Source organism: Nipponia nippon, unplaced genomic scaffold, assembly GCF_047370975.1.
Source record: "Nipponia nippon isolate SJK-2023a ecotype South Korea unplaced genomic scaffold, ASM4737097v1 scaffold_12, whole genome shotgun sequence".
Lineage (NCBI taxonomy): Eukaryota > Metazoa > Chordata > Aves > Pelecaniformes > Threskiornithidae > Nipponia > Nipponia nippon.
Genome location: NW_028262313.1, coordinates 16,012,837 through 16,040,610, shown reverse-complemented (window position 1 = coordinate 16,040,610; position 27,774 = coordinate 16,012,837). Strand labels below are relative to the sequence as shown.

The window sequence follows — 27,774 nt, the reverse complement described above, 5'->3', positions numbered from 1 at the left end:
AACATGGCTGTATTTGTCAAAAATATTAAGACGACATAGGCCACAACGGAGATGTAAAACACTGTGTTCTCCTGAATCCAGCAACTGCAAGAAAGGGAAGTGTGTATTTAATAAGGAGTTTTGTGAGCAGGGAAACTAATGAAGCCTGGTGTCCAAAATAAGTCTCCCGTATGGTTCTCCAATACCTAGTGAGGGGCATTCCCTAATGCCCATTACTTTCCCTCAGTAAAGACATTCATAGTATCTCTCCACTTGCCTTTTTTATGGATGTTATAGAAATTCAATAACTTTGAGACTTTAATATTTCTGCCAAATTCAGATAAACCTGACAATTGTTCCACAACAATGTATATACACAAAGAGACACTGCCTTAGGAAAACCGAGCTAAAGATGACTTAACTAGGAGTCTAAATAATAGCAGAGTGCAAAGATGAGCACTGGTTCGCTTTTCCTCAGACAGCAATTAGTGAGTTTTGCTGCCTTTTTGCTAAAGATGGGTAACAGTTTTCCCTCTGAGGTGTCATGGGTGTGTGTTGCCTCTCTGACGGGACAGAATTCAAGTATTCCAGGTTATCTTCACCAACAAGCCATCAGATTGTGCTAAATGGAAAGCAGGGGGAAAAATGGAAGCATTCTTTGTTATAAAACCATTTTAAAAAAGGATGAAAGAATGCAGTGTTTTCCCACTGGAAAAGAGAGGAGGTTGAGATGATTTAATAAAAGAATTTGAAATGATGAAGAGACAGTGATGTGAATTGACATTAAAAAAACAGAAGCAAATGTGCAAAATACTAGAGCAATTACTCTGCTTTTCGGTTTTACCAGAAATCTAGAACATGCAGGAGCACATGCAAATGTCCCATCAGACTGAGTTTATGTCATGTAAAGAAAGAGATTGTCCAGAAAGTAAAAATGGAGTTGACTGGCAGAAGTCCTCCCTGTCCTCAAGCCCAGTCCACTGACACGAGAGTTACTCCATGTAGTAGCCATACATCCAAAATGATCCACTGAACCAGAACCACTAAAAGGAGAGAGTTAAGATGGGGGAGGAAAGACAAAAGCAAGAGAGAAGTTGTTGCCCTCTGGTTATTTCTTCTGTCTTTAAGATACTCTGGTGACCATCGAAAAGCTTAAGAGATTACACTTACAAATTGCTGAATGGATTGCTCTCAGAATGTGATCCATTGCCATAGAAGTCTTTATTTATAATGAGCACAACAGTAATTACAACAGCTGGTATTCCTAATACGGAAGGCAAAAGAAAAAGAGATATTTAGATTAAAAAAAGATAAAATGGAGAATATGGAAAGATGTCAGATAATCTCTGATGAGTAACTACAGCAGACATGTACATCTTGGGATCAAACTCTACCCCTAAAGCTCCTTCTGACATGAGTGTAATTAAATGCGTTTAATCTCCTTATTTATGTAAATTACAGATGAGTAGGCATAAAAATATCTGTGTTTGCAAAATGTTTGTGAGTGTTCAAACATCTCCAGAAGGGATCCAATCTGGTAAAATAAAACCAACTGATTATTACAAAAAGCGGAGTGTCAAAAGATAAGCAGACCACAGCATTTTGCATTAAGATCCGACAGAGACAGACATTTTCCAGACAGTGTTTTATCAGTCTCCCCTTCCACTCATTTTCCATATTTCTTTCAGTTCAGGCTTTTCTGTTGAGAGTGACTGCTGCCAACAACGCTCTTGTGGATGGCTGCCCCTGAGAACAATTATGTGCGACATTAAATCTAAGGATAGAGATGATGATACGTTGCATACTATTCAAAAGCCTAAAAACCCCTTTAAAATACAGACCAAATTCTGCCTCGGTCAGTGCCTCTGATAACACCTTTTCTAACAGCTGAGCCAGCATTTTGGGTCATTTTTGTTATGTTTCTCCCAAACAAGTCCCTGATGCTCAGTGCCTGGAGGAAAGGTGAAGCAGTGAAGTCCTCAGGAAAGCTATAAATGAAAGCCAAATCCACCCCCCACAGGGGAAGCATGCATAGAACAGCAGCTGAGGACAGGAGGCCTGGAGAAGACCAAAATCCCCTCTGAGCATCACCAACGCAGGGGTGAAGGCTGTGGGCAGCTCGTACTCCCTCAGGCACACCCGCTGGCGTGGGGTACCGTGGTAAATCATGCCTGTAAAGAGCAGGAGGGGTGGGGAAAGCAGTTCTTAGGCCCACTTACGCCTCTCCTTGCATATGACTCTCTGCTGGGAGCAACGAGCACTTTCTGCTAATGCCTCCCTGGGCAGAAGAAACTTCAGCTGAACCTGCCTGGGGGAAGAAATCCATCCTTAGGGTGCACACCACATTTCTACTAGCTCAGTGTCCTAACTTCTGCAAATATGCCCCTATCTTAGAGAAGTTAACAAGCACAGAAGTGGAGAAGAAATCCACTTACTTACCCCAGCCAGCAATACAGCATTTTAGGATGTACTTTGGGACATAAACATTGAAAACTTTGACAAGAGCCAAGTAAAAGTGAACAGACTCCAGGCACATCCATGTGAAAGCTGCAAGCAAGAAGTAGTGAAGGAGCACAGCCACGGTGATACAGAGACCCGGCTGGTTGAACGAGGACAGCCAGGAGTTGATGAGAAAGACCATGTTGAGCATCAGCAGCGCGGCACAAAGATTGAGAAGGATTTTTGAAGGGTTGTCTCTCCGCAGCTTTCTAAAAGAAGGAGAAAGTCCACAAGGTTGTCATTGCGTGAGTTGTGCTGGGTACATTCACTAATGCAACGTAGCACGAATGGGTATTCAGCATATTATAAATTGGCTTTCTGTCATGTAAGTTGTGTCTACCTTAGCGTTTTATATCAAATTACTGGTGTGTTTTTGAAGCAGATCTCCCAGCCTGAAAAAGCAGAGCTTCTATATCCAGGGAGACCTGCTAGGTTTTTCACAGTTGGTAGAGAAGAAGCAGACTTAACATAATCTTTTTAGTACTGCATCAGATATTATTGTTATTGCAATATTATTGGATTATGAAAGAACCCACAGTTACCTAAATCTAGGGCCCCATTGTACCGGGAGCTACTGGCACATACTGTATAAAACAAAACCTATCCAAAAGGACAAAACGCAAGAAAGACCAAGAGCAAGAGAAGAGAAAAGTTTCCCTATTTCACTGTTGTATTTTACTGTTGATATCATCCGATGTACAGTCTATATTATAAATCTATATATAAATATATATGTATATATAAATTTATGAAATGACAGAAATTTAGGAACATAGAAGTTGCTGAACCGTTCAGACCAGTGCTTGTATTGAAGCATGAGTATTTGAATCCCTCTTATTTCACCACAGTCACAGATCAAAATAAAGCAATATTTATACTGTCAGCTCTCAGTCTTCCCTTCGATGCATCATGGCATCAAATATTACCAAACATTCTGATAGTTACTGCAAATTCATTATTGCTAAAATATTAAAAGCGATATAAGAAAAAGGATCAGACTTACTCAAGGGCTAGATATGTCACCAGTGTTATACCCAAAAAAAGGGAAGAAGCACCACATCCTGCATAGCTTATCAGAGTTAATATACGATCATGTGTGATATCTATCTCTGTCCGGGACAAGTCCTATGTTACAAGATAAAGAATTACAGTTGTTTGCCGTAACAGATAAAGAAAATTGCTTTCCACATGTTCACATTGATAAAGAAATCCATTTCTGTTCTGCTTACTGCTACTTTTGGAGGGTTTCCATTAATATCTCCATGTGTTTCTTATTGTATAGTCCTACAGAACATCCAAACTAGTAAAAATACACAGTATTTAAAGTATCCAGTAATAAGTTGTGAAGCTAGAAAAGCTGTACTTCAGAAACCACAAATTCAACAAGGATTCCGGGATCTTGCCAAAATTATTCCACTGGGAGCTCACTTTGTAGGAGAAACTCTACTTTGTTTCAGTGGCAGCTGCCACGCTTGGGATCTGTGCAAACCTGCTAAATGTCTTGGAGCGTGGGAGGCTCCGCCACGGCCAGAAACCATCCCTCAGCAAAAAGCAGCCGGGAGGCTGGGCCCTGCTTCTCCACAGCTGCTGCCAGGAGTAATATTGAGAGGATTTTGTTGTTCCATGCCACAGTTTCTCTTCTGTTTGGTGAAACTTCGAGCCTCAGACTAGTAACCCACATCTCTGAGGTACCATCGATGGTGCTGTTAAGTGCTTGTAACTGTGCTGATTACTAAAGTGGCAGTGCAGAAGAGGTGTGATCTTAAAATCAGACTGAATTCTCTTTGCTTGAATGGAAACTTTAGCAAGTTGTCTGAAATCTGTAGCATCGAAATTCCTCCCTGTAGCAGTCACATTTTTACTGCCAGGGAGGGCTCTCCTGGAGCAGGGTAATGCTGACCTCTAGGGGAAGCTGGGCAAGCATGGGAAGGCAAAGGGATGGCCTTCCCCCATCCTGTAGGATGCATCCTACTGGGATTAGACAACTTTAATCTGCTCAGTTTGCTTTGAACTTGCCTAACACTTTGCATTTGTTGCAGCCCATTCGCAGGCAGTCATCTCATTTTTTGACATTCAGCTTTCAGAGGAGGCTTTCTCTCTATTGCAGAGAAATAAGACGCGATAGTTAATGACATATCCCATATTTATATTAAACTTCCCTTTCTGATGGAGCATAGATAAAACTTCCAGAAAGACGTAATGTCATTAGTTGCCACTGGCAGGTAATAAATTTAATGCAGTATTTCCAATGCAGCAAATAACACATTAACGTTGATTAAGTTACATTGCAAAGAAGTACAAACTACATCTGTAAAATGAATTTGCCTTGAAGCAAGTGACATTTAGAGGACTTTACACCATAAAAAATATTATAACTGTTTTGTTTGTTATTACTGATTTTGGCAAAACTGCAGGTATCTAACAGACTGTATAGATATGAATCTCCCATCTCTCCCCAAAACTAGCGATGACTTTGTTTAGTGCCAGGGGACTTTTTTGGAGATGATTCACAGAGTACTTACCAGTAGGACTCCAAAATGGGTAAGATGGTTACAAAAACAGATTGTGTAATTCATATCTGTATATTCCACTTCACACCCCGATGTATTCCAACCACCCAGTCCATCTGTGTAATAGAGAAAAAGGGATTTTTAAGCAGAGTTAGTCATGCTCAGTCATTTATAGTTCTGCAGCACTCAGAATGTGTGAATATGAGCTCAAGTTAGTACAGATTGCAGGGTCATTTAGCAGCACACAAGTGAGATTTCACACAGGAACACATCTTATATAGTTGCCTGAAAGCCTCAAAACTTGGATGAAAGCCTTTGGTGAGGAGAAATATTTGAAGTCATTTACGTGCCTGCACACAGAGAAAGCAAGAAGGTAAGGAAAAGTGCGCTGGGCTGGATTATGCTGCAGGGTGTGGAAACACAGAAGGCAAGAAATATTTACAGAGCAGAGGATTTGTTTAGGCAGAGTGTAGCATTGAAAGAGCCAGATCTTCCCTGGTAAGATTAAATTTATGAACCTATTTATGTGGCGTGTATGACATATTCAGAAGCTAAGCCTCTGATTTAAAAAATATATATATTCTAACAGCAATAATTGCAGAGAAGAACCTCTCCCACGTGTTCCGAGTTAACCCAATACACGCTTCTCTTTCTGTGTCTGTTGACTATCACCTGAGCCATATTCAAGACTTGACCGCAGCAAAGCCCCCACTGACTTCCCTGAAGTAACTGAGAAGTCATCTGAGGTTTCATTGCATCTCTGCTTTTTTCTTAGACTAAGTCTTCTTATTCGTGTAGATGCACCATCGTACAACGCCAGACACGTATCCCCTAGTAGTAGCACTGATTACTGAGGTATCAACGTCAGTGGAAACCAGCAACAGACTCAAGAGGACGGCCTCAAACCTTCAAGCTGCAATGTCAAGGAGCCAAAGGCTCTGCGAGGCTGGTGACAGAGCAAGCTTGGCAGCCCTGTAAATAACACTTACTGTTCTTCTGAAAGTCCCAAAAGACGCAGTGCACTGCTGCATTACCCTGAAAGCAGAGAAAAAGGAGGCTGTGACATTTATTCAGTACATCTGTACACCGCCTGCAGTTGCAGACGGTGCATCTTGCCTGTAATCAGGGTTTATAACTAAGGCAGTTTGATTTGATTTCCTCTCTACTGCTCGGCCAGAAAGCCCACCGATCTCTGCGATGATTTGCATGGTGGTGCTGCATAGGGTCTGTAGGTCACTGGAGATGCCAGCAGTTCAGGGGCAGGTGGACACTCGGTCATTGGGAACCAGCTGGGATATCGGCCATCTCATCCATGGCACTGAAAACCAGCAGAGGGTCCCAATTTTCACCTTCCCCTTTACCAAGGGAAGTCCTGGGAGTCAGTGATTTTCCCAGTTTTACCGGTCTTTCTGTATCATGTAGTCTTTTAAGGACAGCAGAAAATCTGACAAATTGTCCAGCTTAGCTCAATTCCTATGTCTAATCTCATTGGCTTCATGTGGTATCTGAGATGTCATACCGCATTACTGGTGAAATTCAGAAGTTATGACTAAGACCTAGAATAACAACCTGAGATTTTATACAATAATAAAAAAAACCCCTGTCCACACAAGAAAACATATATTTTAGAATTTCAGTTTTTCCTCTCTCTCTCTGAAACCAGGCAGGGAAGACACCTAGGAGAAAATAAAGCTTGCCTGCATATTGCAAACAGCTGAACAGATTTAAATGGGTATTCAGTGCAATGTTTTCTCTTGGGGATGTTCTAGTTTATTACTCATAATGCTGCAGCAAACTTTCCCAAGGCACAGATTCATTTTCTTTTATTACTAATAAAGTTTAATAAAGCACAGAGTTTACAGGAAGCCGCCCTAACAGATAAGCTCCTGTGTGATCTGTAGACTGTCAAATATAATTAGGCAGACAGCCAAAGATGTAGGTTTGGATGATATCGCATTAAATATTTAATTAGGATACTTTTAAAAGGTCGAGGAAAAAAAATCTGAGAGGTGCCAGATGGCCTGGTGGAGTGAAAATGACGGAAGAAAGGGGATATCTAGATAAAATTTCTGGGTGGATATTATTTGCTAGAATGGAGTGGAAAGAGCATATTGCCATAAAAGCAGCATTTTCAAGCTCTCATTAACTTGCACTGTAATCAAATTCATCTTATTCAATAATTTTGTTCTGCCCTGGGTTTGCAATATATTCGTGTGGAGACTGGACCATAAACATTGGCAACTCAAAAATGCTAAGGTGGAACTCAGTCAATAAGTTTGACCCATGCCCATTTCAAAAAAATTTAAGATCGATTTTAGTTTTGAAACATCATTTTGAAACATAACAAAGCAAATTAATTTTGAAAACATCTACGCAATGTTTTGATTTTTTTTGAAATTTACCTATTTTTGTGACTAGAACAATTTGCTGAATTCAGAGGAGCTACAAATCATTTCAGTCAAATCCTAAACCTGCCATTTTTTAGCAAATAAACTATTCCTTGAAAAAAATTGTCCAGATCAAAACAAGGAAACAATGAAAACGTCCCTTGCTGCTAAGCATGGATTTAGCGTGGAGACAGCAGCTTTACTAACCTGCAGGAATTAAACATTGAGATCTGTGTGGTCTGTCAATGTTTTGGTTGATATATCATGGAGAGGTCAGGCAGCAAAATGTTTTAAGCTTATTTGTCCTGTTGCCAGTTTATTGTAAGGCTAAGTGAAATAGGCTGTACTTCACCATGTCTCTGATGAAACGAACGCATCCTACCGTATTTTGGTCTATGTGCTGAAGAGTAATAGTCACAGGCTCGTTAAGGTTCTGAATTGATGCGTTTTCAATGCTGGCACTCACGACATAAGTATTCAACCTCTCCTTCGTTAAACTGTCATCCTGCAGTGGAAAAATACACACATGCAAAACAACAACAAAAAAATCCAAGCTCTTCCCTGCTTCCATTTTTTTAAATTGTATTTATTTCTCAGAAAAGGTGATCAGCTAAACACCATGCCTGATGTAATTTAGCTACTTGCTACTTCATTAGAAAATGTAGTTAGCTGCAAATTCAGGGACAGTCTCCACATCAGCTGAAGCAGAACGGAGTTTCAGATGCATCAGCTGGATTGAGAAAGCTGCATAATCATTTCAGTGCATCAAAACATCCAGTTGTACATCATTAAGCTCATTAGACAGTAGACACAATTGTGAATGCTTCTTCTATGTGAAAAGCATTGCTCAGCACACTGTATGCTCCATCATACCTAAAGAAATGTCTCCCTTTTTAATTACACTCACCCACCCCCCCGCGTTAGGAAAACAGCAAATACTAGAATAGTCCTAAACGCTGCATAGCAGTGCTGCTATTATTTCAATGGAAACATAAATCTTGAAGTTATTTTCCTGATATTTGTCATGTACTATGCATGTTCCTTAAGCAAGAGCTTACTATCAGAGGGAGATTAGAGTATGTTATTTTCCTACAGAAGAGCAGAATTGGAATAACATCATCTACAGAAACTGAACATAAAGTCTGAGATCTACGGACACCTCTTGGAGCATCATTGCTACAGCGAAGGCTTTGCTGCCTGGGTGCATTTTCCCTGCACATTTCTTCGTGCTCCATCAGTCTGATGCTGAATGTGCCCAGAACAGATGACACTATTGGGATTTTGCTTTTGTACACGCTAAGAACAGCTGAACCGATGACTGCCGTGTTAGCATTTGTTAGGAGTCGTAGTTACCGCAAAGAGTGAAATAGTGCCAAAAAACTTAAACTGGATCTTCGAATGCTTGTCTGGGTCAGCGTGCTCGATCCCTAGGAATTTCTTCAGTGATTTTGGCAAAAACACCGAGGCCAAGGCCTTTTTGAAAGGGTTTTCTTGAACATTGATCTGCAGGAGAGAGATGACATGCTCAGAGCTGCCTTCCTCAGGTCAACTACACAACGGTACAAAATAGCAGCAGGATTGTCTGGTTTAATCAGTGGTCCCTGAGGTGATACTTTGCTCTCACCTTGAGGCCCACCCCTCTGTCGTAGGAGGTAACGCCAAAGGCCAGTCCTTCAAATACGCTGGGATCTGGACGCATCACCAACAAAGCCAAGGAAGTGGTCATGACCGACGTATGTCTTTCTGTGTAAGTCACCTTATAGCCGATCTCCTCAGTTGTCTTCAGGATACTTTACCAAGAGCAACAGCAAGAGGAAAAAAAAAAAAAAACCACACACAAAAAAGATAGATCTCTTGAAACGTTCTCCTGGCTTCGTAATATGCAGTCAGGAAACAATCAGCTAAAAACTGCTCTGATTTATGATCACAAGGAGCAATCACTAGAGCAGAATGGGTCCATTTTGGGGTAGATGGCACAGGGTCAGGTGATGGCAAGAATGTTTGAGTAAGCCAAAACCCTGGCAGGTGGAAGATACCCTCCTGCAGGGGCAACATGAGGTGGTTCTTGGAAGACCTGAGTCAAAAATCACACCCAGTCAAATACTCCCTTTCATCTGGAAGACAGTAACTTATAAAACCTGCTAATTTGATTATTTGCAATCATCTAACCGTACCCTCAGGTAAAATGTTGGAGCCAGAATAATTTATTCTGCAAGGGAGCTGTGGAGCTCTGTCATTCAACTCCCCACTTCCCCCAGGCAGTGCATACTTTAAAGGTAGGTCAGCTTGCTCAGGATCTTGTCCAGTAAAGCTTTGAACATCTCTGAAGAAGAGATTTCACAGACTTTCTGGGCCCTGCTGCCAGTGTTGGGTTTTTTTTCCTATGTAGAGAGAAGAGGGTGGAATCCAAAGGAAGCAGGAAATTAGGGTTGTTTAATGCTCATGGGTATTAAGAGTCAGAGACAGCTCCATGTCTTGTTTGGCCTCCCTTAAGGCTATTCAGCAGTATGCAAGGAGGGCTAATACTCTACTGAAAATGTGTATGACAGCTGGCGCTGACAGACTGAAGGAGAACCTTCCTATCCTTCTATGGTCTGGGGTTGTCTTCATGCATTGTTGGTCCCAGACGCACAAGGACCCCCGTGGGATCCTTTGCAGCTCTATGGCAGCTGTGGCTGAAAGTCTGGAGTTCAACTGCCTCAAAATATCTGGGATCCAAACTTTCTACTGAGGCCTGAAAGAAGGAGCATAATAGCTCTTGTGAGGATATCATGCCAGCACTTGGCAGGTATCACAGTGGTCATGCTCTTTTGAGGTCTGATTTATGCAAAAATTAAAATACCTAAGATTCTCCTGTCCACAAAAATTGTAAAGACATTGTTATTACAACTTGTACATGCCAACTCTATCTCCATTAAGGATCAGGAATCCAGGGCCTATTGGAATATCATCCCTGTCCCCAAAACCTTACATTTCACAGGAGGAGAATTGAAAGTAATAGATATTTCACTTAAAAAACCCTACAGCCTATTTGAGAAGGCAGAGGTGTTGAGTGGTGGCAGCTATCACAGCCCCCACTCCACACACTGCAGTGCGGTAGACTTTGAAGAGAGAGCACACAGCCAAAAGGATCATGATGCTACTCAATGCTTTCTCTCTGGCAGATTTTCCAAGCTATTTTTGGCTACTCCTCCTTGAAGACTCCTGAGTTTGAAAAGGCAATGCATAGTTGTCCAGTGCAAACAGCTGGGCCATTGCGTAGTCTATGCCCCACCTGGAACTTAAGTGGAAAGTTCACTTTTCTTGCTTTTATTATTTCTTAGTTTAATATTTCTTGTATTTCTTATTAAAATATTGTTTTACATTAAGTGAAACAGAAAATTGCAGATAAACATAGTCTTTAAAATGAGAGATGCTGAAAGACTTTTTAATGTGATGAATACTGCATCTCTTACACTGTTGGTTAGTGCTGGATCGGCCAGTGCAAAGTAGAATAATCTTTCCTATTTGGATCCTGAGGCTGTGCAGTGAGAAGTGGGCAAGCTGTCTTGCCCAAATCAGAAATGGGTAACTATGTACTTGCATTTGCCTTTGTAAAGGCTGGCAGTAGTTTTCTGAACAGCGCTCTGCTCAGCAACAGAAGCCAGACATTTCAAAACAGGTAGCTGAGTTACCTTTAAGATCTCAAAGGAGAGAGATGTTTTTAAAGTTATCTAGCAGCCTCGATTTTAGCATGTGTGAGAATCACATAATGAACAGAGGATCCTAAATGTAGATTTTGAAGTCTAACATTGAATACCTGTGCTTGAAAAATCTTCATCAGCACAGGTACAGCACTCCAGTCTGGTGTGCTGGTGGAACAGACCCGTGTCTCCAGGCTGACCTGCCAACAGACCTCACTGCTGAGCTGCAAAGCTCCCCTCTGAGTCGAGATGGCAGGCAGGCAGTCTCCCTGATCTGCCTCCAGGCTGAGATGCCCGTAGAGAACAGCTCTGTGACGGTGACTTCTGCAGAACTGGTTCTGGTAAAAGCACCTTTGACAACACAATAACCAATCTCTACTGCTAAGAACCACAAACACGTTTAAGATCCAAGTACAGAAATTGCTAACTCTTGTGGTGATATTTTAGCAGACTGAATGAATTACTCCATAGTGCCATTTGAGCTTAGGAAGCCACTTCTGGGCAAGTTATCTTACTTACCCATTGGTCATTTTTCTGATGTTCTGATCTTCTATTTCTTGCAGCAAAATATAGTTTAGTATAGACAATATAGTCTCTGCAAGTGTCATGCTCATATCTGCAAGCCTTACGATATCAGAAATTTTACTTGCAATGATTTCTAATTCTTCCATATGCAGTGTTGCATCTGGCAAGAGGTATAAAATGTGCTGTACAACATCTTGTGCATTGTCTGAAAAAAGAGAAAGTACAGGTGATTTATGTGGCCTAGCTATATGCCTAGCTATACAGCTACATATCCCTATGTTAAAGCAAGAAGTTGGTCTGCTTCCTCTCTCTTTCTATATGGTCATAATGCTTCTGATCTATTACAAAATTATGTCCTAAGAATAAGTCAATAAGCCCTCAGCACGTCAATGAAACTGGCAAAAACTTCAAAGCAAAATCTGGATATCTCAGGTTGTATTTTAAAGGAAGAAAACAATGTACCTTTCATAAGAACATTATCACCTGCTTTTGGATTATAAAGATTATCTGTAAATAATATTTAGTTTTAACTTTGGTCACATTTACAAGCATTCATGAGTTCAAAATTACACAAGATCCGCCCCTCTCCCCAAATGCTGCTTAACCGGTATAGCAGCAAAAGCAAATTCTGAATGGTATAGTTTGAAAAGTTGTATTTGCCATTCATCATCTCATCATCCCTCTGTAATTTTTTTTATAGAAGCAGAGTTTTACACCCTGGGAGTCAGACAGACTGTATGCAACTGCAGAGATCCTTCAATGGTCTATTATTTGATGCCGCTGCTGAGTAGGTGGATAAGCTATGGTATTGTCTTTGTTCACAATTCAAACAAGTTGCACTGTTTGGCGTAGCTTGAAAAAGATATAATCAGGTGGTAAAGGTCAGCTCATAGCTTACATGAATTACAGCACAAACTTTTCCGTTCCCTACACTGATTTGTGCTTCTTTGTATGAAATACGATGAGCTACTTTGATGTTGTAACAGAAGAGCATAGACAGGCAAAACCTGTCACATTGTTCATTGGTTATTTACTTAGTTCTAAGTCTAAGTGTAGGGTTTGAGACAAGTCTTCAAAGTGCTAGCTAGAGAATTTTGAAACACCTGCAAAATTCATCTACATTAAAAACACTCTAAGATGACCAGGTGAGTAGGATGCACATAAAACAACCTTATCGCTTCAGTTCTTCAGATACCAACATAAGCGTTATCTGAGTATAACTATTTTTACTTTGATTCACTGTGTCATTGAAGTATCTGGTGCCTTACCTTCTGTTATCGTGATATTGTGGAGGTCTAAAATATTATTTGGAAGTTCTTCCAGTAATTTACATTCAGTCATATTTGGTTTCTTCCAGAAAGCTTGCTCAAGTTCAATATTAATTGCACTGAAAAATGAAAAGAGTGTACATTGTTACAAGAAAAAAATCTATAACTGATGTTCCTCATATTTCCCATTTAAGTAGCTAAGAACGTAATTAATTGCCCCAATTTTGAAAACTGACTTGCAAGTCAGTTCTGACTTAGCACTCAATTAGCAAAGTGGGAGCAGAGCCCAAATGCCAGAGCAATTAGACATGCATCTGGAGGTATTGGAGGGCAGAGAGCCATGAATGGATGGCACAAAATGTTACGGTGCATCTGTTTCCCCTCCCTTCACAAGCAGAAAGTCAGCTTCCTACCCTGCTGGCTTGCACTTGCTGCAGGTGATGGAAATGATGCAACGCTCCCTTTCCCCGCAGCCCATGCTGGACTGGCCCTGTATACTCTGCATCTTCCTCGGCACGGCACTGCTGTGGGCCATGACAGACTACCCTCTGGTTTCCCATCACGCAAAGCCTGCGCTCCCTCCTGTTTCCCATGCAAGAACCAAAATGAGAGGATCTCATCGCTCACCAACTCCTTCGAGCAGCCTGCAAAGGGTTTTTCCTGCAGCTGACCTCTGCTTTGGTAGCTGGGCTTGTTAGTGGCCAGGAATAATTCCCCTTGTAGGTTGTGTGTGAAAAGCTTTCTGGACAATCCATTAGTGCTGAGGAAGAAATACATAAAAGCTCCTTAAAAAGATTTAATAGTCAAAAAGAAGATCCCCCTGACCCCCAGAGAGCCAGCTGTTCTCTGGACCTCCTTTCCTGATGGGACTGAGCTGTAATTCGCAGACTGGATAGGAGTATTTTACAAGTTTATTGGCTGCAAGAAAACATTTTGCTTGAATATTTCACCTGTTCTTCTATGACCTTCTTCTCTTTTGTTTGACAAGGTCAGTTCTCGGGTAAGGTGTTACTTTCCCAGCATCACAAACCGTATTTGATGACAGTACATCCTGCAGGCTTCTCTAATCTATCTGAAGGTGCTTTCACACTGCCCCTCGTTATCCCATCAATGTCTTTCCTCCAGGCTTGTAGTTTTATTATCTGCAGCTGATCTTTTGTAGGTCTTTGGTATAAAATGTGTTTCTGAATTCCAGGTACAGTCTGTTAGCTCTTATCTCTGGCTTACTCCTGTCTTTTAAGGAGCAATAGCAATTTTAACCAAACCAACAAAGAGATTATTTGCAATTTGAGATGTGATCCAATACGCACCTTCATTAAGACAATGTCTGCAATGGGTTTGGTTTCAGTGTTTGGCTCCGGAGCTCCTGGGTTTGGAGCTGCATCAGCCTGACCTTCCCTTCATTGCAAAGGTGCTCAGACCTGCCTTGGCACCAGGATTCAAGTTTTAGCTTACCTCCGTTTGTCTCGAACCCAAGTTTTTGATCTTGCTGTCATTGCACGATGTTCTACAGCCTGTGCATCAGATGAGGTCAGTCAGCTACTTGTAAGGATGTTTTCTAGCCTAACCTCTCCACAAAATTTAAATTTGATAAAACACTTGTAGCCAGAATTACAAAGCATGTGATTTCCAATGAGGTTTTAATGAAGTATTACCTATTGGCTTGACAGCCACATCTTCAGGTGTCACGTATAAGGATAATGGTCCCTCTTCGTAAGTGTCATTCAACAGCTGTTTGATCTTAAGACTCAGCACTTCTGGTATTTCAAGTGATGTGGCCTTTATAATGGCCTTACAGGTGTAGCTACAAATATAACACATAAACAAGGCTACCATATCAGTAACATTTCACAGTTATAAGTGGCTATAAAATTAAGGAGTAACCCAGAAAATTATATTGAATTGGATAATCTATGTATGTATTTTCGTCACCATAAGTGCAGTCCTATGGTAAATGTCACCAAATGCCACTTCTTATGTACACTAGAACCTTATCGCTGGAAATGCTTTCTAAAGTACAAATTACTGGGAACACAGGTACAAGAATCTATTCATAGTTTCAGGGTAAATACCTCACAAGGTTTCCTAATCACATTATCTTGGCAAAGGAACATCTCTGTCACAAATAAGCATTTTTCAATCATGTTTTGAAGCTTGGAGTGAGCCAGTCATAAAACGATGAGGTGCCTGAGTACCCCTGTGCCCCTGTGTCCAAACAGAGGTGGCAGGATCCAAGGCTCCCTGGAAAACTGAGATTTAACTAAGTGCTTCCAGTATCTCCACTGGATTCCAGCTTTTTCTCCTCAAGACAGCTATTCTTCTGGGTAACTATGTTTGCTGACTTTAGGAGGTTTGGAAAGACTGTATCTCTCTTTGAGTGGCTTCAGACATGGCAGAAAGAAGCAAGAAGCCAGCTGTCAGTTGTGGGCAGATCACCTCAATGGACCTCGAATTTAGCTGAGGGTTAATGAGTGAGATTTCCTTAGGACTGGGATGTTTCAAGGGTTTCCAACTCACTCCTGTCTCTGCACAGTTGTTCCCCATGCAACGTGGCCTTTGTAAACCATTTGCAGTCCCTTGAAGGTGATGGGAACCCAGCTCCCCTGCCTCCTCTGGCCTGTCAGAAGGCAATTAGGATTTCCTGCAGAAGAGGTGCAGGATTCATCCTGGCAGCCTTCTCGGGCACAGTCCGCTCACTGTTCTGGCCCCAGTGAAGGATACTGCTCACAGCCAGCTCTTATGGTGCAGCACAAACCTCCCGGCTTGCCACGGAAGCACTTTGAGCCTCCCAAGATATGGGGTGTGAGAGGGGAACCTTGGATACTCAAGGATGCATTACTGTGGTTCTGACTCCACGTGTGCTTTTCTGTTTTATACAACTAAAGGTTCCACAGTTACTCTGAAACTAGAACAGCCGAGGGGGAGGGGTATAATTCCTCCTCACCCTAAAAATGAAATTAGTATGAACTATGGAAACCCAGTTCATAACCACGGATCTTACCTTTGTGACATCTGCTTTACCTTCATCTTCAGTTCGCATAGAAGGATACAAAAATTTAGCAGCTGGTTAGAATCAACTGGCGCAAGTTGGATTTTAAGGAAAGCAAACAGCAGAAACTCAGTGTGCTCATTAAAATAGAGCCTATTGCTTTGAACGTTATTGGGACCCAACTCTCTAGAGCGGCCTTTGTTTCACAGTGCTTCTAGAGGTACGTGGGGATAAACCAGAACCTCCTAGTGCGTTGATGCTGCCTCATGCAGGCAGCAGGGCAGATCTATATCTAATGCTGTTCAATGGGTGTGCTCACCAGAAGGCTATTGCAAAGTAGAATGTTTGCAGGTTAGTGCTGGGCACCTCCAGCATTCCTTTGTCTGCACAGAACATATCAATATCTATTGAGACACAGTGGCTCTCCAGCCCATCTGTTTACATGGGGTGCATCTACCAGACTGAAGGTCAATATGTAATAATTTCAACAAAACACAATAGTATCAGCATCTAGACCATGCAACTACTATATCCTCTATGCAGAGATAAGAAAAAGTAAATTTTGTAAATCAGAAAAAATTACATACATGAGCCCTCTTACAGACACTGCTTTGTGGGTAATTACCCCTGCAAGCAAAAGAGAATAGAATAATTATTTCAGAGTAAGCATATAAATATAACATGCCCCATTCTGCTACACCTAAAAAAAATATCTTGCGACCACCATGAGCCAGACCTTGCAGCAGAGAAATCATCCTGAATTCAGCATAGGTGTGTCTATATAAATCACCAAGACCAAGTCCTGTAACAGATATGCACCCTGACAAAAACTGCTTCTTCCAGAATGGGACCCACCCTTCTTTTACGATTTTCTGAATTGGATTCACCCTGCGTAAACAGTGCGGTGTGTTACAGTATTGTCGTCTGTAAAGCAAGCAGTAACGGTGGAAGTCAGAGAAGAAAGTAAGAAGTCGAAATACGCATAAAATGATAAAACTCCACGTCTGTACAAGTGATACTTTTATGAATTGCTAAATATCCCTCTCAGCTGCTCACAGTTCAGATATGAATACAGCTGGATTGGGCTAAAAGGTGTGAAATAGAGGTGTCTTGTGCGACAAACCACTGTTTCTGAGCAGGGTTTTGGAAATATAATATCCTTTCATTAGACACTGCCATGCAAGAGCCAGTGTGTACCTACTTACACAAACTAGCCTGCCCTCAGGGCTCTGTGACCCTCACTCTGCGGATGGATGCGACCCCTAAACTCCTTCACACTTGCATGCAATCGCTGAAACGGCTTCAGCAGTACTAACGTGAATGAACCCTGCAGGTACCAGCGCTCTGCCCTACTTTCCATCTCCTGCAAGGACCAATTTCTGTACTTTTTGAATTGCCAGGATGGCATACCAGATACATCAACCCACCTGACTCATTGCTCACACACTGCAGAGGCAGCAAGGTCTCATCTTCGTCGTGAACCGATAGATATGGCCAAAGAGGAGGTCTCAGTTTGGCAGCAGCTACTTGCCTTGCATTAGGCAGGATATATATTTTCAGGTGAATGAGCCCGGTAAACAAAATGTGGGTGTTCCACACGATTGCAGTGGTACAGATCTGGGGGTTTGGTTTACACCCTTGTCGGGGGACTGGTCAGTTGTGAAATGGGTATTGGGAATCGGGCTGCAATTTCGCTCGGAGTACAGAGGGTCAAGGTGACACCACTACACAGCCAGAGGCTTACCTGACTTTAAAGTTTGTCACAACAAATTCTTCTCCAGTAAATATGATACTAAACTGGAAAGAAAACAATAATATTCTTAATAACTTGATTTATCAATACTTTATCTAGACCTGCTTATAAATTTAGAATTGTCATCAAAATTCTAAATCCCGATGAAAATGGCTAAAAATTTTTGCAAAATGTCAACACTTTTCCCTTCCTTCAGAATTTAATTTTATCCTGTTAAAAATGCGTTGGATAACATGATTCTGAAACGCCACAATACTGTTACATGGATACTCATTTCTCTGTTGTCCCATCGGTTTGCATTCTGTACCAGCTGTCCCCATCATCTGATACTTGCTAGAAATACACGAGAATGAGAAAAGCAAGCCACTCACCCAGTTTTCAAGAAGCTTCCTTGCATCATAATAATCAGGAGCTCTCTCAGTTTTGTAGAAAAGAGAGAAGTTCATGTCAACGTTAAAGAAGCTGACTGTAAGAGGAGAACGTGAGTGAGATGCATCCTGTAGTTTGCACAGAAGGTGCCTGCACCCCTTCCCATCTCCTCACCCCTCTGTTGAACCGCGGTTGTGTTTCCCATTCCCACCATCAACGAGGCTCTTTGGGAAATCCCAGACTCCAAGTGTCCAAGTCTAGATTACTCCTGCATTGCTAGAAATTTTATTAAAGAGCCTAAGGGCCCAAACACATGGTCATGTTATCACAGCTTAACAAACAAGTTGTGGTTCGTACTTGCGGGTGCACTAACTTGGCTTTTGCTGCCTGCTAAGAATGCAGAGGAAGAGAGAGGAGGATCTGCTGACATACACCACCTTGCTAAGCAGCAACAGCTTAAACATGTGACTGAGTCTTAAATTGTCACGTGTATGGTGTCAGTCAGTGTCAGCGATGATCACATCAGCATTTATAACGGCCTCGTTTAGCACTTACGTGGAATGGTACTGTTGGTACTACTGGTCGGAGGTAACGGAGGCAGCGTAGGAGCCCTTGCTGACGACGCTTCACTCGAGCCTGCTGAAAAGAACAATAAAAGGCCTAAGAATCCACAGTGGCCAAAGTGTAAGGAGGAGCGTAGTCCAGGTGATGGAGAGGTGCGAGTCCTTCAGCGAAGGTCATCGTAACAGAGCTGCTGTTGTTCCACAGACCTCTGCAGGGTGAAGGCAAAGGGGGAAAATACACCTGCGCGTGGGGTTTTTTCTTTATTTCTCCAGAGGTAACTACAGCGTAACAAGGGAGAAAGCAGAGTTTAGATCACAAGGAAGACCAGAGTTTACACAACATCTTTTTTCATTGCTTGTGTTGAAGAGCAGTTATCTCTCTTTTCCCTTCTTGCTCGTGTAACCTGTGCCAGCCTTCAGGAAAAGGCATTTGTCAAACACTGAACACTAACGGGTTACCATGCAGTAATGCATGTGAGATGAACATTGATATTCATCGTCTCTGGTTTAATGACAACGTGGCATAAGGCTTCCCATTATAGATGCCGGCCATCCTGCCTGTTGTTTTCAAAGTAAAGAATTCCGAGAATTTGTTTGTAGCTAATTTTCCGTGAAGTGAATCACCTTGTCAAACCAGATACAGTTTTTGCATTTCACATGCAATATCTGCCACATCACCAGGCAGACAGGAACAAAACGGGTGATGTTTGTCAGATGTAGTACAGAAAATTGCAGTGAACCGAATCACCATATAACATTACAGGCCTCGGTGATGAAAGAAAAGCAGGATCACAACATTTTGCTCTAGAGGTACCGTTTCCTTGTTATGCTGGTAATTTGTGGTTTTTTTCTTCACTCACATGGCTGTCAGAGACTTGACATTCTAGCTCTGACTAAGAGAAATAAACTTAACGTATGAATACAAAGCCAAACGTCTATGAATAAGGAGTGTGGTCGGAAATAAGTAGGATAAGGCCATGCTTCATAAAAGGTTGTTTTCAAGGTAAGGAGAATCACCCGTGCTTAAAATATAACAGCCCATCTCTGACCCGTTCAAATCAATGGCAATACATCCATGGACAGTAACAGAAACAGGGGCTGTTAATAACTTGAAGCCTCCTATTTTTATCCTAAATAGCTTGAAATTATTTTGTGAAGTTGAAAGGACAGCTGAAGTCAAAAGCTCCTTCTGAACAGGCACGCTACAGTATACAAGCTTCTGCTTCCTAGACAAACAAGCGATTTTACCCTTTGCATTAAGCCACAGGCTGTGCACTCAGCACAAAGTCAAACCGGACCAATTTCGGAGTTCCAACTTCGTTACCAAGAGGACAATAAAGCTATTGGAAGTCCAGCTCTGAGTTGTCTCTCCAAGGCTGTCTCTTGCAGACTACGCTCAGACCCTTCAGTTTTCCGCTCAGACCTTCAGCCTCCAAATGCTCCTCGGAGGTGCCAGTCTGTGTTTTGGTGTCACCTCATGATCTAGGAAACAGCGGTTTCAGCCCCTGTGGTATCATCAGCAGAGGCAGCACGCTCAGAGCTGGCGGAGAGCTGAGCCAGGAGGCCCCTCCACACCGGGAGGCCGTGGGATGGGGAGCAGGAAAGATGCAGAGGCTGTTCCAGAGATCAAACTGCCCAGCAGCCTGCCTTTGCAGAGCAGTGCTCTTTGCAGCACAGTCCCTGCTGCTCCCAGGGTGTACAGAAAACTGTAAAAATAGCAAGCCTGCTTTTCCCACGATGCTTGATGAATCTTAGATTTTCATTTGGATATCTCTCCTCTTTACTCAGGCCTCTTGCTTCTGAGATTGTACTAAACTGTTGGAAAAAAAGAGGACTAAGTTACTCTGCTTTATTCTTCCACTAAAATGCTAGCAAGTCCAGGAGCAAGCTGCCACATTGCCATTTCAAATCCGTTGCCTGCAGTAGGTCAGAAACATGACCTGACATACTGGGTATTTGCTGATTCTTTATTTGGAAAAGATCCGCAGGCTTAGATCATCTAGCTGCAAGACAGACCTAGATATTCAATACACAGACCTCCTCCCAATAGCCACTAGTTCCGTTTGACATACACATGAATATGCAGAAAACAAGAAGCCAGAAGCATCTACTAAATTAAAAGCAAAACCCTAGAGGCAAAGGAAAACAACTCCTCTAAAGAAAACAGAAAGACTTGAAACGAAGGGGATGTGCTTTTTCCTCCATTACCCGTGTGCACCGAGCCCCCTCCATCCTCACAACACATACTACTGTGAGAATACAAGGAGCAAAACCCGGAGAGCCTGACCCCCAGTGCTGCGGAGAGGCAGATATTCCAGCATTCCCAGTGACTTCAGTCCCACAGCTTAAATGTCTAGCGGAAACCTGTATGCCTTCCTGCGGTGTGATGGGTCCTGGGAGCCCCAGTGTGATGCTACAAATAATTAGTCCCTGGTTTGAAGCTGATAGAAAGTTACTGTCTTGTTAAGAACTTTTTAAGAAGTTTTTTACTCTTTTTTAATCTTTTACTCTTTTACTTTTTTACTCTTTTTAAGAACTGCTGTCATAGAGAAAGTGTGATGAGAACGCAGAAGGGCCAATGCTGTGCAGACATGCCCTGTCACTGGAATAAATTCTTTTTTCTTTCCTTACAGAAATACAGACATGATATTAGGCTATGATTTATCAGGCCATAAACCAAACTGTTTGTACACCTAGGGTTTAACTTGTCCTCCTGGCTGTTGCAGTGCTGTAGATCCTCTCCAGATAAGAGGAATGTGCATATAGCTGGGTGATTACAGGCCCTACTCTGTTGTTATCAGTGCAATATTTCAAAAAACATTGCCTCAGGGGTGATGTATGATATCACCCAGTGTCAGCCAGGATGAATCAGAAAAATCTGCTAGGGAAAAAAAAAATATAGAGAAATGGTCGAACAAAACCCAAACCCATTCTAATCAGGAATACGTAACTCACAATGCTGTTTTTATCTCCTGACAAATGAAGCATAATTACAACTTCACAGATTCTAATTTATTTCTTTCTCTTGCTCATTATCACCTGAAGAAAAAAAAATCTGTTTATTCTCACATGTCAAGGATCATTACCAGCAGGCAGGTGTGGGACTAGCCACCTGCATCCTGTAACTTCATTTGCTTTAATTAACATGCATGTAACTCCATTCACGAAATGAAGGCTAAGGAGTGATGACAGATGAGATCTGAAGCTAGAAAAATACTGTACCACTGACATTTTTAAAGTCCTAGTCATGGATTTTGATTTGGTAATTTAATAAATGGCTTATTTGGCAGCCTGTAAATATGTATGGTTTCCAATAGAAGAGCAGCCAAAGTTAGACCAACCAATAAGAGAACTGTAATAAATATATTTCTATATTATTAGCAGACATTTTCAGATATTGTATATTCTTCCCTCTCCCAGATTATTTAAAATTAAGAAGAAAATCAGAAATCAGTGTGTGGGTGAGGTAGGGGGAGGAAGAGATGAAGACTGTGAGTCAGTGAGAGGATGAGAACACACACTTTTACTGCTACACTTTTAGCAAAGGCCCAGCTGAGCTGGAAAAGGAAAGGATCATCTTCAAGAACTCCGGGAAAAAAGCAGAACAATAACTTTACTACTGCTATCAAGCAAAGCCAGTGCAATTGCTGTGATAATTATATCACTTATAAAAAGTCAGCGCACCTTCTTAAGGCTGCTCCCTGCTACATTCGTGTGAGAAGTTTCACTCGCTGTGCCTAAATGAGCCCTGGCTTTCCAAAAGTAACGTAGGATTTCCAAAACAAAGCAGGTTGCCCAACTTCCCAGCACGATTGCATAAACTGTCTACTGTCAAGGTGGACTAAGCAATGCACAGCCCTATAAACAACATATATAAACACGAGAAGCAAACCTTGCAGCTAGTAATTCTTATAGGGTGTAAGTAACAATTTAAGTCATGACATTAGCATTGAAACGGCACTTCCCCATGACGTTTCATTACATAGCAACACTCGGGCACAACTATTTCTTGTACGCATGCTCCAGACATACTCACGCGGACTCAATATATATGATCCCATATGGACAATCCATATGAACTACAGCCAAGTGCAGCTTCCCCTATCTGACAGGCAGGACATAAATCTCAGGATGTATTTACACCACTCACTGTTATCCCTACCTAGTGTATCGTCAGTATGTCTCTGGGCAGTAGCTAGCTCATGAATTTCAGGTAATTAAAGTAAAGAGTAGATTTATAGTGGAAGCAAAGGTCTTGCCAAGATCTGACACATGACAGATTCTCAAACACGATTACGTTTTATGAACATCTCTATAACTAGGGCTTCACAACAGTCATCTTAGTTATTGCTCTTGGGAAAATGTCAGACTCCTATAACCCTTCTCCCGGCCTGGAACACAATGTGGGTCCAGCAGTTCGTGGATCCAGCGGTTCATGGCACCACAGGCAAGAGTAGCCTCGGTGCCTGTTGGTGTAGTTCATCACGTGTGAGACATGCTGCTGTTTCTCCTTGCTGATATATTGCTGATCTCCTTGCTGACAGCCTTTGAATGTTTGGGCCAACATTTTCCAGACCGAATGTCCAATTCAGGCTGCACTGGAGAAGCCTAACTAGAGGAAAGCACCTGGTTCTTGGGGACTGCTTTAGAGGGAAAAAATGCTTTGACCATTGAAAGCCTCTCTCTAACATGCTTTGTCTCACTAAAAAGCTCCTCAAATTCATGCAGGTTATTGTTTCTGAAAAATCAAAGTCCAGGAATACTGAGCGCAGGCTTTGATTTTAGGTGCTAAACTTTTCATCAGCAAACATGACTAAGCTTCTCACGACTCCTTGCCAAGCCAAGCACACACCTTTCCCACAGAGTGCATGGGCCCAAGGGCAAAGGTTTTAATTGGAAAAGGGAAACTGAGCCTTCCTCCTCCCTCCTCATCAGATCGTGTCCCCCCCCGGTCAGGGACACAAGAGGGGAAATAGCTCCGGCAACAGGCAGTGCAGACAGAGGACCGCCTGGATAAAGGCAGTGGGGCAGGGAGCCAAGAGACAGATGGGAAGGTTGTAATTTACAGTAATTGTTATTAGTGCCTGCGTTCTTTGGTGCAGAGCGAGGGGGTGTGTGACGAGGGAGGTGGGGGAAATCCCTCTGAGCACAGGTTTCAGCAGCAGTCGGTGATTTCCTGATGCTCTTCTCGTTGCCTTGGGCCCTGGTTCCGTGGAACCTGGAGCAGGAGATGCGAAAGTGGAGTGGGAGCTGCGGTGAAGTCAGCGGGTGCTGCACTTGGCGGAGACGTGCTGTCTGATGGGACGCTTCTTGAATTCTCAAACTGGACACCAAAAATGACCAATTACTTGGAAGCCATCAGCTTACAGATGATTAGTAAAGATGCATTCACTATTATTGTGGAGCACCTAAATATCATGGCATGTCATTAGTTTTACGTAAATTAATCAGTCAATCAGTCAATTAGTCAATCTCAGTCCTCTGTTTTAATACTGTGTAGTTTAAATACCGTGTAGTACATACAGACATCAGGATTGAATGATGAGATAACCCAAAACACTGCTAAGAGTGCTTCTCAATGAAGCAACATCCACCTAGGGCACACAACAGACAGGAGTCTTATGAAAAAGTGATTACTATCGTCTAAGTAATGGCTCTAGTTAAATATTGTTACAAATATTGGAAGAAAATTTCTGTGTCCAACCTACCTCGCTCAGTGCTAGGCCAGCTGAGTAGCAGGTTGGTGCCGCAGCAGAAGGATGAACCACTAGAAGGTTCATCTAAAAGATGCCACCTGCCAGCAGCCTCCAGGAGATTTCAGTGGCAGACCCTGCCCCTGCCAGCTTTCCCTCTTCCACAGCCTCCGTATCTGCTTCAAGAAGAGCCTGTGTGGGGTGAGTAGGCAACGGCGTATGCATGGCTACAGCTCTGTCCACCCCTGGTCTCAATCGCGGCAGCAGTGACTCAGAGGCTATTAGACAATCCCGTTGTCCTGAGCAGTGGAGGGTTCCCTGCTCTCTGTGTGTGATCCCCAGCAACACACAAGCCCCAAGAAGAGAGAATATTGCAGACTCACCACAGTGCAGGTGACGGTCCGCAACGGGAAGAATGCTGCTGAAGTTCCAGTACTCTTCCTTCCAGCTGACGGTATTGCCCATGGCGCAGTCCAGCAGCTCTTCCTGACCCATCACACGGTCCCACATCTGGAAGTAGTACAAGCTGCCGATGAAGCTGTTGCTTACCCGCACAATAAAGCCATCCTTTCTTTTGTGCAGGTGACCCAGCACCAGGCTACCGTTGGGTTTCAGGCATTCAGCGCTGCCAATGGTTTCGGTGTGCACGAGATTACCATTGCAGTAGACCTCCAGCAGTTGTTTCCTGCTGTCCCACAAGCAGCACACGCTATACCACACAAAAAGGGCTTGATCCATCACAATGTCTCGTCTGGTGCCAAAAAGATACAGTCTCAACTGCTTGTTTTCTCCAGAGAGTCCAAGCTCTATGTCATTTATGTCAGTGGAGGTGTTGTTAGCGTCATAGGAAAATGCTGCCCAAGGGCTGACATTGGCAGTCCGGTTTAGGTAAATGCACACCGTGAACTGACATAGCTGAGGGATGCTGAAGTTGACCAGAGACACATATTTATCATTCCTTCCCAGTAAATCCAGTCTTTCTCCATGCAGATAACGTGTTTCTGTAAGCAAACGGCATTAGGAAAGAGGGTAAAGAAGGGAAATAAAGTGTCACTTCCAAAGAAAAAGCTGCAATATGACCTTGTTCGGGTACATCCCTGAATGGTAATTAAAAAAATGGGAAGTTTCTTCTGTTTCTACTTTGTGCTGCCTTTAAAATTTAATTCTGAGACCACCCACACTAGCAGCAAAGAGAAGATGAGTTTAATTCTGCAAAGGAAAAGTTGAAGACCTCAAGACATGCCAAATAGGAATCAATACAGAATTCAGGTCTAGGGTCCACATGGTTCAGTATCAGGACGGGTGTCCAGTGCAAAGGTCTTGGTTCAGGACACTCTGGGTAAAGAGATGTTTGCAGGTTTGGCTCCCAGGTGACATATCACATCCCCAACCTTCAGTTTTTAGGTCAAGGTTTCTGCTAAAAATAAAATTAATAAGGACTATCCTTTTCTCAGGCTCTGGAGAATTTGTTGGGGCATCTTTTTTCTTCATTACTTTAAATTATCTCATTATATCTTTACAACCTACTCAAAAAGTTTTGCTGACAGAGGCAACCTCCCTGAGTAATACTAACCACAGACCTACACAGACAGTGAGTAACTTGCCCACATGTGGCCCCAGCTCTGACTGCAGAGTAGCAGAGTCGTAGCTGCAATGGCTCTGACTCAGCCAACCTCAGTCCCTGGAGCAGTTTGGCAGGGGCACCAGCAAGCTGTGGAGGGTCTTTCACTCTGCTTATGTGGGTTTTGCACTCCACGCTAAGTGTCTGTTGTATATCTGGGCAGGAGGCAGCCCAGTGCAATGCTAAGACACATATCTCCATTCTGGATTTGCCATGGTCTCTTACTCAGTGAGTCCCACTGCAGTCACTGCCAGCCACGACAAAGTCCCTTCCCCAGGGACGAATCTCTCTGAACGCGCACAAAGCCGCAGAGCAGCATGGGCGCACAGGCAGCACGCTTAGACAGCAGCACACAGTCACCAAAGGCAGGAGCCAATCTTTCCACCAGCTCCCTCTGCCACCAAAGGAGTGTTTCTGTAGGGGCTGAGGTGGCCCCACGTACACCATCAGGGTGGTAATCAATCAGACTCAGATTGTAACCCAGGCCCCTCCTGCACAGGTGGCCTGCGTCTTTAACTTGCCATTACGCTCACATGTTTACGTGTGCTTCACTAATTCAGGATATATTTCTTCTAGATAAGAATTCTACTGAGCCTTTTATAAGCACATCTAGGGGCTGTTTTTACAGCATTTTCCTCAAATGAATTTAAATTTTTCCAAACTTGATTGCCAGCCGTGCAAATCAGGTATTATAAATCCCCCAAGTCTAACCTGACCAATAAATCTCCAGTGACTATTTGCACTTCTAATAAAGGTTATAGATGTTGTGGACTGCAAAAGTAGCTGACACTTCTCCCCATCTGCTTCACACGCTTCAAATTGGAGGCAAGTAGGAAACGATCCATCCGCAGAGTCCAGTTCTCTGTAGGTGATCAGAAGTGGTGCATTGCTGGCCTAGCGTAACCTTGTGCACTTGAAGTGTAAAGAGAACATTTCTATTACACATAACAACACTCTGCTATCTTTCATGTCTGTCTCAGCTCTAAAATCAGCTCCACTGAGCACCTCAGTGTGTTGTGGAGCATGCACCCACATCCTGGTCTACCTACCACCACTGCAACTCTGCTAAGATGGTGGTTTGCATCCAAGATAATTATTTTTCCCTTGAGTGGGAGTATGTAGGACTCAGAACAGCAGTGTGTAACGTCCATTCAATGGAGGCCCCTGGGTGGGATGGGAGTTTAGCACCTCTCCACTAACACACCAGCCTCTGCCTTAGTGGGAGCATGCCCTTGCAAATGAAATCCCATGGCCAGTGCTGGGACTGCAGGAGAAGATCTGTGGTGGAGCTTTAGGGGTGCGGGGAGGTGGGTGTAGCTACTCAATTACAGCTCAAGCAGTGAGTAATTCATTACGGCACACGAAAATGCAACAGCCATCTTCAGCTGTGCTTTCCAGCAGCTGCAGGGCCCAAAAGGGTAAGAAGCCAGTTCCCATGGGTCTCTCCCAGAGATGGGAATCCCTGTGGGATGTATGACTGGCAGAACTGGCACCCATTCCACGAGTGACCAGAGCACCACTGCACCCCAGCAGAGACACACTGAGAAATCACCCTTTCAGGGGTCAGGCCTTCCAGTGTCTTATAGCAGACAGATTAGGAGCCTCTGGCCAAAGCTGAGAGAAACTGAGTAAATTTGGCAAGACCTAGACATTAATTCAGTCTTTTTATTATGGAGGCTTTACTTGGAAAGAGCTTATTTTTTTCTCGACTTCACTGTGTGCTGGAAGTGACCCCAGTGCTGCAGGGTGCATTTTGGAAGCATGAATGATCTCTGTGCCCTGCATTGTTCTTGAGGAGGAGTCAAAGAAAGAAATACAAAAACCAATATAGAACTAATTATTGTTTTGCTGGGATTTACGGTGGAGGGAAAGGGTGTTGAGTGTGTTCATGAAGCACAGCTTACTGTGTTTGACTCAGAGCCTGAATTATTACTG

General features: G+C 42.8%; 2 protein-coding genes across 2 annotated transcripts; both read right to left on the bottom strand.

The window, feature by feature from the left end:
* Positions 1-1,668: 1,668 nt before the first annotated feature.
* Positions 1,669-13,575, bottom strand: ADGRG4 (adhesion G protein-coupled receptor G4). Its single transcript, XM_087748894.1, has 12 exons — positions 13,479-13,575; positions 12,852-12,970; positions 11,578-11,788; positions 9,000-9,165; positions 8,729-8,878; positions 7,758-7,880; positions 5,978-6,023; positions 5,001-5,104; positions 3,482-3,603; positions 2,419-2,687; positions 2,071-2,150; positions 1,669-1,725 (listed from the first exon to the last, which is right to left on the bottom strand). The coding sequence occupies exons 2-12, from the start codon at positions 12,922-12,924 to the stop codon at positions 1,669-1,671; spliced, it is 1,401 nt and encodes a 466-aa protein (XP_087605020.1). The 5' UTR covers positions 12,925-12,970; positions 13,479-13,575.
* Positions 13,576-24,087: 10,512 nt separating this feature from the next.
* LOC148056724 (adhesion G protein-coupled receptor G4-like) lies at positions 24,088-24,956 on the bottom strand. The gene is made up of 2 exons (XM_087748893.1): positions 24,602-24,956; positions 24,088-24,119 (listed from the first exon to the last, which is right to left on the bottom strand). Exons 1-2 carry the CDS (start codon positions 24,954-24,956, stop codon positions 24,088-24,090), a joined length of 387 nt encoding a protein of 128 aa, XP_087605019.1.
* Positions 24,957-27,774: the final 2,818 nt, after the last annotated feature.

What these genes read in the sequence shown, in the direction of transcription:
- LOC148056724 (XM_087748893.1), bottom strand. Translation starts at nt 24,956, where the DNA reads ATGGATCAAGCCCTTTTTGTGTGGTATAGCGTGTGCTGCTTGTGGGAC. An exon ending in GGACCGTCACCTGCACTGTG is followed by an intron (nt 24,120 to 24,601) that starts GTGAGTCTGCAA and finishes TGTGTGCCCTAG; the next exon opens with GTGGATGTTGCTTCATTGAG.
- ADGRG4 (XM_087748894.1), bottom strand. Translation starts at nt 12,924, where the DNA reads ATGACTGAATGTAAATTACTGGAAGAACTTCCAAATAATATTTTAGAC. An exon ending in CCCATTTTGGAGTCCTACTG is followed by an intron (nt 3,604 to 5,000) that starts GTAAGTACTCTG and finishes CTTGTAACATAG; the next exon opens with GACTTGTCCCGGACAGAGAT. An exon ending in GTGACATATCTAGCCCTTGA is followed by an intron (nt 2,688 to 3,481) that starts GTAAGTCTGATC and finishes TCCTTCTTTTAG; the next exon opens with AAAGCTGCGGAGAGACAACC.